At 37.6% G+C, this 14,716-nt stretch overlaps 1 protein-coding gene across 1 annotated transcript in view; it reads left to right on the plus strand.

Moving 5' to 3' along the window:
* Positions 1 to 14,716, plus strand: part of UBN2 (ubinuclein 2) — a gene marked incomplete at its 3' end in the record, with an annotated part of 65,693 nt that overhangs the window by 35,508 nt on the left and 15,469 nt on the right. The window contains exons 7-12 of the mRNA XM_084229203.1: positions 979 to 1,049; positions 6,271 to 6,400; positions 9,932 to 10,050; positions 10,573 to 10,686; positions 11,241 to 11,384; positions 12,076 to 12,126. Of these exons, the coding sequence (XP_084085329.1) occupies positions 979 to 1,049; positions 6,271 to 6,400; positions 9,932 to 10,050; positions 10,573 to 10,686; positions 11,241 to 11,384; positions 12,076 to 12,126 (629 nt within the window). The remainder of the gene's footprint in view (positions 1 to 978; positions 1,050 to 6,270; positions 6,401 to 9,931; positions 10,051 to 10,572; positions 10,687 to 11,240; positions 11,385 to 12,075; positions 12,127 to 14,716) is intronic.

Below are 14,716 nucleotides of genomic sequence, written 5' to 3' on the forward strand. Positions count from 1 at the left end.
CAGGGTCATTGGTTATTGTAAGGATTCAACAAAAGTAAAGAGTATAAAATATGGAATGTCCGACAGGTTGTGTACAGTAATGTCTAAAGTGAGATATCTGCTTTCTGTTAACACAGCATCAACGAATAAAAATGAACGAATGGCTAGCCAAACATAAGACACCCAAGCACTAAAAAGTCTTGTGTATATAATTTTGTGAATTTAAGAAAATTGAGAAAAATGAAATAAAGACATAGTAGGAAAGAATGATCTGGGTCCTTCTTGGTGGCCTAGGGGTTCAGTCTCAGCGCTATTACCACTAGGACCTGAGTTCAATCCCCGGCCGGGGAGCTGACCCACATGGCGCAGCAGACCTCTCCTCCTCGCCCGCTACTCCCCTCAGCAGTGTATTTCAATCAGTCTGCCTGTTCTGCTCCCCACTCTGTCTCTGGTGAATCCTCTCCCCTCCCCGTTCCCCATACCTCAGGCCTACACTCCAGTCCTTCTATGCATAAATAAGTATTTTAAAAAAATTATCTGTATGCTAAATATTCTTTAATTGCCTACTTATGCAGGTACTAAGCTGTGTATGGAATAAAGCATGATATAAATCATAGCCCCACCCTCACAGAGCCAGAGCATGTTTTTTTTTTTTTTTTAAAGATACATTTATTTATTTATACAAGCACTGGGTACAGTCAGAAGCGCGGGAAGGTGAGAGAATTCACCAGAGCCAGAGCAGGGAACAGAACAGGCAGGCCGATGAAATACACTGCTGAGGGGAGCAGCGGGTGCGGCAGGAGAGGTCTGCGCACCATGTGGGACCCTCGCCTGCCACCGGGGATCGAACCGGTGCTGCAAAGGCTGCGGGCAGCTTTGCAGCCCAGCGCTCAGCTGCTGCGCCACCAGTGGAGGCCCCAGAGCATGTTATTTAATGAATAGATATGGAAGCAAATAATGTGTTTATTAAGTTATATTGACAATTTTATATTTCTCTAGGCTGCCAAACTTTTTGATGAAGAAGGAAGGAAAAAATTCTTTACACAGGATATGAATAATATTCTGCTGGAGTAAGTAATTTTCTTCTTTGATTAAAAAAAAAAAACCTTAAAAATTATTAGGAATTCTCTTACGAATTTATCCCTTAAGAGGTACAGGTGGTGGGTGGTTGGCTAGTCTCATGTTTCTTAACTTTTGGCCTCATAGTGTATATGATTAATATTTATGAGCAAATTACCCCTTCGTGTATGTTGGTTTCCCAGGACCCTATATGGTAGTCAGTGCTTCCAGTATTACAGGTGAGAGTGAGTGACCACTTTACAGGTCATATGTTATCCTAGATTAAAATGTTTGTTGTGTTTTTTTGTCACCTTATATGAAAATATCTTTCTGGGGTAGCTCTGAATTCTCTGTCTGCTTTCATTATTTGGACTTGGGAAAAATAATCCATTGACTGATACCTAGTGAGGTTAAAATCATGCAAACATTCATAGCTACTGGAAAGTGCGGTTTGATAAAGAAGTCATGTTTGTGGGTAGGGCGGAGGCTAGTGTATAGAGAAGACAGTGAGATTGAGAAGGAGAGGGTGAAGGCTAATAGAAACTGTATTTCAGTTAGTGACCATTTTCACTCTTAGAGTTGGATATTAATGAAGCTGTTCTAAGATTGTAGTGAAATAAGCTGTACTTCTAAACCTGTTGGCTTATAAATTTTGACAGCTGATTATAGAAATTGAGTGTTTAATTGACTGTAGCCAGAACTGGGCATAAAAGAGGTGGTCCTGGGTAAAGCAACACATTTTACCCCTCTTTCTGATGGAAATAATGTACGTCTGCTCTTGGCTCAGTAACTTCATATAGAAAGAAACAGGAAAGCAATGTGTCTAAAATATGATCCCTGTCTTTTAAGTATATAACAAAGATAAACTTTCATGTGATAATACAGAATTGATTGGTTTATTGATTCTGAGAATGATTTTAATTAATTATAATTCTCATTATCCAGGAGTACTTTTGAAAGGTTTTTGATGCCCATGTTCCTGAAACATACAATCTTACCTGCTGCTAGTCTGGTGACAGGGATTGTGCTTTTCTTTATTTTAGCTAGGGATTTTCAGAATGATTCCTTCTGCCTGAAAACAAGGCAAGTGTTTCTTGTCTACACCACCTCTTTTTACCTAACTCTCTTTTAAACTCCGGGTTCAATAAACAGTGTTGCCATTACTCATCAGAGCTGTCCCAGATTCCATAATCAGGGATCTGATTACCTCTTGTTTTTTTTTCCACTTGAGAGCCCTCAGTTTACTAGATCAGGTTATTTTCCTGTGACTGAGACAATTCCTTTTTTTATTTTACTCTTGAAAGAGGGAACAACTGTTTCTTCCCTGGGGAAATCAGTAGACCCTACTTTGGGATATGGCATCTCTCAAATAAGGGTATTATCAGCATTCCATGAGCAGACTTGTATGTGAATTCCTCCTCTGTCTGTTGTGAAAGCTCGAGTTTGGGAACCCATCTACTGTTTGGCTTCACAGAGAGTACACCTTCAATTAATTAAACAATTCCTAGTGTTGAGAGTTCATTTTTTTTTCCCATTTAGTCACTTTCTTAATGCCCATGACTGCTGCTTCCACTTCCTGAGTTGGTATTCTAAGGGTTCATGGTACATGAAGATTTTTGGGGTTGTTATCCAGGTATATTTGCTCTGCCTCACCATTGTTTCCTTTCACTGTGAAGAAAGATTAATTTGATATAAGAATAATTTTTCTTAGTGCCTAATTGAATCTTGTCTAGATCAACAAATATACAACGTGCTGCCTTGATCTCCTCTACTTCCTCCTTTATTTGATATAGACTTTGCTAATAAAATCTTGGCCTTCTCTGCCTGTGATTACAATTCATCCTGATAGTCCTCAGTATATTCTCTAGGCAGACATTACCAGTTCTACCAGATACCTCCAGCTAGACCTAGCTGCCCCTACGATGCTTCTTAAAGGAGCTCATCAGTAGTGACTTTTAAATCTTACTACAAATGGACTTACCAGTTGATCTCTCTGAAGTAAAGGAAAATTCTAAAGTGAAAGGGTTGATCCTATGCCACAACTTTTTCTTTTTCTCTTGAGAGATTACTTTACGATTGGAAGAATCCTAACCAATTTTTCAAGCACATGTCTCATCTATTGCAGTCCAAGTGTTCTTTAGATCACACTAGAATCAGGTCAACTGAGTGAAGTAGTTGTTGAGGAACAAGAGGAATGAATACCCCGCCTGTTTATTATCATTTAGCACATCAAAAGACTTGAATTCTCACTATAAGTAAGAACTGTTTTGAATTTCGAGTTTAGTAATTTTTGATTGTTGTCTTATTTGGACAATATTGGTAGGATGTCTGGAATACTTGAGAAAAAAGCCAGGAAACACAATAGATCCCAGAATTCAGTTGAACTTAGAGCTTTTCTTGTTCTAAGAATTTTAACTGATTGAATACAAAATACATCCTCTTTTCTAAAAAGATTGAATGATGGAGTAAAAGATTATATAAACCATGGGGCAGTGACTGTATTTTCAGAATCCTGTGTGAAAATAACCTTAAGGTTAGCTATCATTAAATGACTCCTGAGCATGAGAACCTTATTTACAAAGGTTGCCATTGCTCCAGTTACGAATTCCCATGTTGTATTTCTTTGAAACTTCTCCAAAGGCAAATAAGCCAATCCAATAACAAATTCTAGAAATCTGACTATAGAATTGAGGCTACCAGAAGGGGAGGGAGAAGGGAGTGTAGTGGACTATGGGTGTTTTGATGGTGGGCATGATATGGTAATGCCACCTGAAGGGGGAGATCCTGTATGTCTAAATGATATACAACATTGTAAACCAATGTTACTGCAATAAAAATAAATAGCTCTCAGAAATTTGTAAATACAGTTGACCTTTGAATAACAGTAGGGCCACTTCTCAATGGAATTTTTTCAGTAAATGTATCCGGGGAATTTGGGAGAGAAATCCATACCCTAACTATTGTTAGAAAATTTAAAGAAAAAGTATGTCATGAATATGTAGAAGATACTAGATAATAAAATCATCTTTAATAATAAAATACCATAAAATATACACAAATCTCTTATAATTTATAAAAAATTAAAGCACACATTTGACAGACCAAACATGACATCATTTATTGATGAGAGAAACATAAATGTAAAGATTCAATATTGAATTATAACTCTATAAAGTTGACTGTAGTGCACTCTGTACTACTTATTAATTTCAAGGCCATTTCTTGTTGCTCTTGCAGTGAGCTCAAGTATTTTCACTATGTGCTTAAAGCTCCTTATCATTCTGATGATCTCTGCCAATACAGTTGCCTCTCCAACAAAGTATGTATTGCTGTAAAAAAAAGATCTCTTGTGGTTCACATCTATTTTTCATCTTGTTTAATACAATATTGCAAACTTAAATCACTCCATGGACAAACGTGAGGTGGCACTAGTGACACTAGAAGTGCTCCCAAGAAACAGAAAAACCCAACATAACAAGAAAAAGTTGAATTGCTTGATATGTACCTTGGACAGTATTGATGGTGGCACCGACAGGGGATTCATCTTGTAAGATGATATAGAGATGATGTACAGTATACAGTAAATGTATTTTCTCTTGTGATTTTTCTTGGCATTTTATTTTCTCTAGCTTAGTTTATCATAATAAAATAGTATATAATACATCTATCCTACAAACTATATGCTAATGGATTAGTGTTGGTAAGGCTTGTGGACAACAGCAGACTCTTGTGGTTAGGTTTTTGGAAAGTGAAAAGCTAATGTGCATTTTTTGACTGTGTAGTAGTTAGTGCCCCTACCGCCCACGTTGTTCAAGGGTCTACTGTATTTGCCGATATATAGGCCATTTCAGTCAATAACCTTTAAGGTTATGTTTCTTCTTTAGTTTTTACCTAATATTATTAGCTTAGCAGCAGGGAATCAACTATTTTTCTGATTCTTTTTGGAAACCACTGATTTTTATAGGCAGGTCACTAAATTGGTCTGTTCTGAACTAGAAGTACTTACTACTTGGAGTTTCTGTTTATTTTCAGCCTCAACAATGGGGCAAGCCTAGAAAGTCTCCTGTCCAGAATCTACACTTACAATAAAAAGTGTTATTTAACCAAATGTTTGTGCATAGAACTCTAGGACAGTAGTGGTTGTTTTCTTATAGGTCTTAAGCTTCTTGTCTCTGTTTTTTATTATTTGACTTTCCTAATACCAAGAATTGCCAGTTAATTGTATTGCCATATTTCATTGTTTCTGAAGTTGCAGGTATAGCTTATAAGTGATGGATATATTTGATAGGACGGTGTTTCTTCTCCAAAAGCTGTTTATTGAATCCTTGGATGCATCTTGCATTTGTGAAAAGTATTAAGGCTCTCTGCCCTTTCTCCCATAATAGAACATGATGATTTGGACGTATTTTGTTGCCAAGAGCCCCAGTTTGGTTTGATCTTCAATTAGCATCTGTTCCCATCTTTCCACAGTAGCAGCTGCCAGATATATAATATCTTCCATCTTGGAGGAAACTGCAATTATTTATTAGTAAGCTTGTCTTGCTGAGAATCTGGTGACTGTTACAACTCTTTTCTCTCTTGGTTTCTTAATAACTCTGTGGACTAAGTATTCATTTAACAACTTGTTTTCTGTCTAAAATCCTAATTTATCAATGGAAACAGTACTAGAGAACTGGAATAAATTGAGCAAACTATCATATACCTAGTATGTGTAATGCAGGCACAAAAAGGGGGGGGAACAAAGATGGGTGAAATAGTATGTATATGCTGTTGCCAGAGGGGCTTTACTTCAGAATGTGTATTTTTTATTAAATACCTCTAGGGGAAAATAACTGTACCAACCCATTTGAAACTATGTGCCTTTCCAGTTGAGCAGCTGTAGGAGGGTGAAGGGGAGTGGATCTCTTTGAAAAAATGAGCTTTCAGTTAATAATCAAGATCCTGTGCTTTACCCAAAAGAGTAAACTTTGCTGTCATTAAAAATTATCTTCCAGCTTGCTTGTGGTTATATGACTAGATTAGAACTCTTATATATGACCTAGATTAGAACTCCTAAACTAGACTCATAGAAACTTTATGTAGCATTACTCTCTAGTGGTAGGGTTTTCCTCCTTGAAAAATACTCTAGGAAATCATGGGAAGATAAAATGAGAAAAGAATCACTAACTTTGCCTCCTTACTTATGTGTTGCCACCTAAAAGAAATTCCATACTGTTTTTTGTTGTTGGTCAGCATTGAGTTACAGCTACAGGAACTAGGCCCTGTCGTTCGTAGTGGTGTCTACTCTCATCTCGAAGCTTTTGTGCCATGCAATAAAGAAACACTGGTAAAACGTCTAAAGAAGTTACATCTCAATGTTCAGGTAAGAGGACGAACAATAATATCTGCATCTGTAAGCAGATTGGTTTTCATTTGGAGCATTTGCATATTAATTGCTTTATATTGTAGTCATAGTATCTGTACTTAATAGCCATGGGAAGTTATTAATGTTGGGTTCCCTAAAAGAAAAAATTACTTTTTCCATAAATGAGTATGAAAATGAGATATAGGGGCCTCCCCGGTGGCGCAGCGGTAGAGCGCTGGGTTGCGAAGCTGCCCGCGGCCTCTGCGGCGCCGGTTCAATCCCCGGCTGCTCCCCGGCCACCGGAGGAGGGTCCCACATGGTGCGCAGACCTCTCCTGCCGCCCGCTGCTCCCCTCAGCAGTGTACTTCGGTCCTTCTGCCTGCTCTGCTCCCCGCTCTGGCTCTGGTGAATTCTCTCACCCTCCCGCGCCTCTGACTGTACCCAGTGCATGTATAAACAAAACAAAAACAAACAAGCAAACAAATAAAGAAAAACATGCCTCTATTAAAAAAAAAAAAAATCTAAAAAAAAAAAAAGAAAATGAGATATAGTATTTTCTAATGCACAGATTTTTTTAAGCTGGAGGGAAAAAAACTAATTTAGTGACATATGTGTGCAAAATTTACATGTCCATCAATTCTAAAGCAAATGAACCAAACCAGGAATTTATATCCTATGCTGAGGAATGGGATGGGGGCCTAGGATGTCAACGAGAGAAAGTATCTCTCACATGGTCAGGGGGCGATGATTTCATATGACAAAACTCTACTTTTAGATGTTTGCCCTTCCTTAAGGTAGGTTTCTCTGATAGAAAGATTGTTTCTTAAGTCACGAGAAAGACAAAGACCAGATGTTCTCACTCATTGTGGAATATATATAGAGAAAACAAACAACTGACAGAACTAAACCAAACCAACCCTAGAAATGTAACTGTAGAATTGAGGCTTCTAGGAACGAAGGTGGGTGGGTTGAGGGGGCCCAATAGCCTCAAGTAAAAGATTATGGGTGCTTTGGTGGTGGGGTGGTGTGATGATATACGTCTGAGGAGGCGTGACCTGATTTTCCTAAATCACATACAGGGTTGCAAACCAATGTTACTTCAATAAAGAAAAAATATCCAATCCAAATTCTTGGGAGAGAAAATCTGATTATACATTCTTGGAGCAACCTATAATTTCCTGGCCAATGGGTGGGAGTCACACAGATAATAAGACCCATCACAGGCCACATGAATGGGGAAATGACAGAAATAGAAACCAATAAAAATTAGAACTAGAAGTAGGAGCAAATGTTTTCAAATTATAAAATATTTTCTAAGAAACATTTCAGGTGATATATAAAGGTATTTAATATCCCTGTTGGCCATTGAAAAAAGGATATTTATCTTTGATTTTCTTTATATATTTTATTGCAAACATTTGTATCCCTGAACATTATATTGTTTGGTTTTAATTGCATTTTGAGCTTCATGTAAATGGAGCCATGTGGTCTGTTTTCTTTTGCATCTTCCTTGTTTACATTGTGCACCTTAGACTTAAGGTCTCTCTCTCTTTTTTTTTAAAGATTTATTTATTTATACAAGAACCGGGGTACAGGCAATATATGCAGGAGGGTGAGAGTATTCATCAGGGACAGAATGGGGAACAGAACAGGCAGATCTGCTGAAATACACTGCCGAGGGGAGCAGTGGGCGAGACAGGAGAGGTCTGTCACACCATGTGGGTATCTCCACGGCTGACGGGGATCAAACTGGCACTTCAGAGGCTTCGGACAGTTTCATGGCGGTGCGCTTAACTGCCTGTGCCACCAGGGAGGACCCTAGACTTACCTGTCTTTACATTGTTGGAAACTCCATTCATTTAGCTGCTGTGTGTAACAGTTCCATTGTATGAGCAAAACCCAGTTAATTTATTCATTTTACTGTTGATGGATACAGGTTGTTTCCAGGGAGATAGTCTCAGTTACATGATTCTTAAAAAGTTATCACACAGAAACCATGATCCTGGATGTTCACATTTTTTTAATGGAACTTAATTCATCATATGTGCAATGATACTTATCAACTGTCATGCATGAGCTAGGTTAAAATGCTTACTAGTAATAATACCTGTGTTCTGTTTATTAATAAAATGTTTTAATATGTAAAACATACCAGCCAAATCATAGTGCATTTCTAAAAATACTCTCCTTACCAAAAATAGCATTGAAACAGTTGTATCAGTGATGGAAAGCATAGTTTTATAATATTTTCCACTTCTGGCAGTAATAAAAACCGTGTTTTAAATAGTTATGGGCCTCCCCTGGTGGTGCAGCAGTTGAGCGCTGGGATGTGAAGCTGCCCGCAGTGTCTGCAGCGCCGGTTCAATCCCCGGCCACCAGCGAGGGTCCCACATGGCGCGCAGACCTCTCCTGCCCACCCGCTGCTCCCCTCAGCAGTGTACTTCGTCAAGTCTGCCTGTTCTGTTCCCTGCTCTGGCTCTGGTGAATTCTCTCACCCTCCCGTGCTTCTGACTACCCAGTGCTTGTATAAATAAATAAATAAATCTTTTTAAATAAATAGTTATGCAAAATAGTTACTTGCAAGTTGAAAACAGTAAATTGATTAATTAAAGCTGTCAGATACAAACCTGTTTGCTTTCCTTTTTTGCTCTGAATTCATATGGATAAGATTCTGTTTCCTCTTTCACTTTGACCTTTACCTTGCATTGTTATTTGTAGCATAAGTCACAATTATTAATAATAAACAAGAGGACAACATCCAGTTGGTTGTCACTCAAGCCAAATTTATGTGTCCCAGTGTTCCAAAACATACTCTCTTATGGTTCTGGTTCCCCATCCTAATGGAGATTAACCCATGGCAGTCTACACACTATAGATTTCTTCTGTATTTAATCATTTATGTTATTAAATTATCCATACAATTGATTGTCCACACATGGGGCATATGTCAGAAGGTACTGGAACACTTAATAATTATGCTGCGGCAATAGACAAAAAATCTGGCACCCCTCTTGACTAATTAAGAAGTATGATTATCCTAATTTTGTATGTAGCATGAATTATGAAAAGTCTGTGGTCATAGAAACAACTGTATTTAAGTACATTAAGTATATTTCAAATCTGTAATCAGCGTCTAAAACAAATTTCGGGCCTCCCCGGTGGCGCAGCGGTTGAGCGCTGGCTTGCGAAGCTGCCCGCGGCCTCTGCGGCGCTGGTTCAATCCCTGGCTGCTCCCCGGCCACTGGAGGAGGGTCCCACATGGCGCGCAGACCTCCCCTGCCGCCCGCTGCTCCCCTCAGCAGTGTACTTCGGTCCTTCTGCCTGCTCTGCTCCCTGCTCTGGCTCTGGTGAATTCTCTCACCCTCCCGCGCTTCTGACTGTACCCAGTGCACTTATAAACAAACATACAAACAAACAAACAAATAAATAAAACATGCCTCTATTTAAAAAAAAATAAAATAAAATAAAACAAATTTCATCTTTTGATTTGTTATTTGAAAAATAAGTTTTGTAAAAATATTTGAAAAACTTGTATTTTTTTTCCATCAGGACGATCGTTTAAGAGAACCTCTGCAAAAGCTGAAACTGGCTGTTAGCAACGTCATGCCTGAACAGCTGTTTAAATACCAGGAAGACTGCCAGGCTCGCAGTCAAGCTAAGTGTGCCAAGTGCGTCCCTCTTCTGTTGGGGCTGGCTCCCTCTTTTGAGAAACACTTGTAGCTGTTAGGTATTAGTCTTAAGTGGACTTCCATCACCAAGCAGAACATGCCCCACTGAATTGGTATAATTCAGTATTTTCTAAATGACAGTCACTTCTCATTCAATTAATTTGGGGTCAGAAGAAAAGGTCTGTTGATTTAGTGTATGTGGATGTGTTCAAGGCAAGAGCCAGCCCTGGCCATACTGTTCACATTTTGATCAGTTTGACTAAACTGAGATTGTTCATAAATACGTTGTGAACTAAAAGATTAGTGTTCATGACTCATGTTATAGTTTGAAGGATTTATTTAGCAAACTGCTTTATAACACATTTCAAATTCAGAGAACTATGTAGAAAGATAGATTTCCTCTTTACCCTCTCATTTGAGTTCACATTCCATTCACTTAGGTAATTGAACAAGTGTCTATGGATTATATTATAGGTAATGTTGGTTTAAAGCTCTGCTTCATAACGGGTTTTTTATTTCTAGGTTGCAAACAGATGAAGAACGAGAAAAAAATGGATCCGAGGAAGATGATGATGAAAAGCCTGGGAAACGTGTCATAGGACCAAGAAAGAAATTCCACTGGGATGACACCATTAGGTAAAATTTAACAAAAGTCTTCACTTTTAACCAAATAGAACATGCGAAAGTAAGATTCTTATAAAAAGAATCTTTGGTAAATGGTAGATTAGATTGGAAGCAAACGAAAATTAGTACATAGGAAAAATTTATTCAAGAGAAAGTTTGGTCCTAATATCCTTGGAGTACAATCAATTATATTTTCAAATACCATTTTTTATAAGCTAATCTTCTAGTTATTGAATAAATTATACTGGTCACAGAAGGTGAAGTACTTGATACACTTTTGTAATCAGTCATGTTCCTACCAGTCTTCTGTACCCCTGGCAGGGGGTATAGGGACTCTCCCTTTCAGTACTAGGTGCCTAGACTAAAGGTGTCAAAGGAAATTGTTTCATATTGGGGACTCACCTGTAGTGCTATGAATGATGTATTAAAAATTATCTCGTCATCTTCTGAATCCTTCCCATAATATACTTTATTATTGCTGTCGGATTTATGTGCTTTAACAACCTTAATTTTCTATAATTGTGCAGTCAGATGTATATATAAATATGTATTTTTAATCTGTTTAGAACTTTGTTATGTAACCTTGTTGAAATCAAATTGGGATGCTATGAGTTAGAGCCAAATAAAAGCCAGTCTGCTGAGGATTATCTTAAATCTTTTATGGAGACAGAGGTGAAACCATTGTGGCCTAAGGGCTGGATGCAGGCAAGGTAAGAAACACAACATCCTAGATTTTATTTTACTTTCTTATGTTGCTGTTATTAAAGATGTGTGTATATGCACATGATACTCATTTTGCTAAGATTCTAATGTGTTTGAGATTGTACAAGTTATCGCAAATGATCTCTGCTTTGAAAGCTTCAAGCACTTAAAAGACAAAACAGCGATTTTTTTTTTTTTTTTAATTTCACCGACCACTTTTTTTTTTTTGCACTTGAATTTGCTAACAGAAAAAGTGGGCAAGGAGGGGGAGATAGTTTATGGACTTTGGGAAGGGAACGCCATATATTTATATCATGAAAATAAGAAACTGAATACAAGGTTTAGAGCCTAAGAAAAAGGTTCTATTGAAAATGGACACTGTAAAGTGATATCTCACAAAGAAGAGTAGCCCTGTTTAAAGTTTAGAATTAAATGAAGAATGTTAATAAACTTGGCTACCTCAACCTGTCATCTTATTGTGTTCAATCTTAAGTCATCACAAAAAGTGTGTTGCTCTCTTAAAAGATATTTAAATAAATGGAGATGATATAAAATTTCCCATAAAAGTAGATTATTGAATTTACTGTTCATTACAACTTTTACTTGGTAAATAAAATAACCTATTGAAAAATCAAATGATGAAGTGATTATCGTGTTATCTGCTATGAAAAAATAATTTTGCCTTTTTAATTCTTCCAGAATGCTTTTTAAGGAAAGCCGGAGTGTACATAATCATCTTACTTCTGCTCCGTGAGTAAACGCAAATTTCTTCACTGATTTTTTTATTCACATTATGTTATTTGGTAAACAAAATTCTGGGTGAAATAGGAGTTAAACATATATTTAGACAATCTCCATTATATCACCACTTTTAAAAAAAAGATCATTTTGTCTATTGACTGTTTAGACCATAGAACACATTTATCTATTAAATAGTTCTCAGACTTGGGGGCCTCCCCTGGTGGCACAGTGGTTGAGCGCTGAGTTTCGAGGCTGCCCGCAGCCTCTGCAGCGCCGGTTCATTCCCTGGCCGCCGGCGAGGGTCCCACAAAAAAAAACAACAAAAAACCCAATAAATAGTTCTCAGACTAGTTTCCAAAACCTGAATCTATCCATAAAGGAACACATTTTGGCCTGGCATCTTGTTGCAGGAGCCATATGCACAAGAAGGCTCTGGTGGTTTCCTTTTCGCTGGGCCTCTGCCCTGCACAGTGTCCTTTGTCATCCCCGCACAGTCACCTTCTACACAGGTAACCATAGTCTTGTGCTTTTCTCACCAGTTCCACACACATGCCTGCCCTGCCTTACTTTGCAGAGTGTTTTATTCCACAAAATTAACATGCTCTTCATGTCCTTCCCTTTGTTCAAAATTGGATGTTTCCATAGTGATGTGATTATTAAAGAAAGGTCTCATCCTGGCAGACAGTGGTAAAAAGGCAAGTTTGGGGGTGAATATTGGTTAACTACATATAAGTTTTATCTTTACCTACAACTTAGGGCTAAGTTTAGAATTGTAGTATTAAAGGTTAATAAAATTTTGAAGTAGGGGCCTCCCTAATGGCTCAGGGGGTTAAGTCTTAGCACTTCAAAGCTATCTGGCAACCACTGCAGCACAAGTTCGATCCCCAGCCAGGGAGCTGACCCACATGGCACAGCAGACCTCTCCTACCTCAATCCCCACTCCCCTCGGCAGTGTATTTCAGTAGATGTGCCTGTTCTGGTCCCCACTCTGTCTCTGGTGAATCCTCTCACACTGCCCCCCTGCACTTCTATCCTACATCCCAGCTCTTGTATGCATAAATAAATAATATAAATCTTTAAAAACTATATATAAAAGTAGCAAATTTCTCAAAAGTTCATAGGAAGAAAACCTTGTTAGTATTCAGAAATATATTGAGTTAGTTGTGGTTTTCAGTTCTTGCTAGTGTTTTTTTGAGCATAAATTTGAGGTAGTTTGTTTTCATGTAATATAGGTTTACTTTGTTGTAGGTGGTTTAGTTATCTCTGGGGGGAGGTGTGTGTGAGTGTGAATAACAATAGTATTTCTGTCCTTTAAATTTCATCTAGTTCAGGGCCTCCCCTGTGGCGCAGCGGGTTGAGCACCGCACTGTGAAGCTGTCCGCAGCCCCTGCAGCTCGGGTTTGATTCCCGGCCGGGCAGGGAGATTCCCACATGGTGTGGCAGACCTCTTCTGTCGCGCCCGCTGCTCCCCTCAGCAGTACTTTCGGTCTGTCCACCTGTTCTGCTCCCCATTCTCCTCTCACCCTCCCGCACCTCTGGCCTATACCCCAGCTATTGTATAAATAAAAAATTTTTTTTAATCTTTATTAAAAAATAAATAAATTTCATCTAGTTCTCAAATCACATATGCTTCACAATTCAACTATAAGTAATTTGTCCTTTATTCTGAAGCAGAAGTTTTCTTCCTTGCTCAGTATTGTGGCTAACTTTGTATGTTGTTTTGTACCAGAAAGTAGGAATCAATGGAAGAGTTGGGTCTGGAAGTCGTTTGTCCAGATGACCTTTACCAAAAGAATTTGAAATTTACTGTTGCCTTAATAAAGCTGTAGCTTGGCAGTTTTAATCAAGATACAGTTTTAATTGATGACATTTTTCACTAGTAAAATAGAAATATTCAGACAATGTGAGGTATTTCATTAGATTGTGAACTCTTTAATTATTCAGCAAACATTTAAGTATTTCCTCCTACTATGGAACCTGTGACCGTTTTTATCTCCAAAATTTTTCACACTTCTCGAAGATTCCAAGTTTCCACAGTATTTTTTCATGTCTTTTTGATGCTTTATTTGAATTTTTATATTTAAAATAATTTTCTTTAAAGAACAATAAATTTTAAGCAGTAAAAAAAAAAAACTGAAGATGTAATATAATCTCGAATGCCTCTCTAGTGCTAGTCAAGGTCCTATGACCAACTGCATGTGAAAAGCTTGAAGAAATTAATTCCCAAAATGTAAATGAATAAAAAGCAAGCATTTCTTTATTATTGTTTTGTATAGTATATGATTTTATACATGTGTGACATTAACATAAAGAAATATGACAGAAAAAAATAATTTTCTTTTAAAACTTGAGATTTTAAGGCTAACATTTTAAATAAAACTCTTGGGATAAATTAGTCCAAAAATTGGAATCTCCAAAGGCTAACATTTTAAATAAAAACTTGAGATTTTATTTTGTTTTTTAAATATTATCTTAAACTACTTGGCATGGTTTAATTTGAACTTGAAGTTTGCATTTACATTTAATTAAAAAAACTTGTTCTGCATTTCATATTTTACTAATGGTTTAGTCTTTCTACTAGTAAATTGAAATTGGGGGT

This window comes from Talpa europaea (assembly GCF_964194135.1).
Source record: "Talpa europaea genome assembly, chromosome: 3".
NCBI lineage: Eukaryota > Metazoa > Chordata > Mammalia > Eulipotyphla > Talpidae > Talpa > Talpa europaea.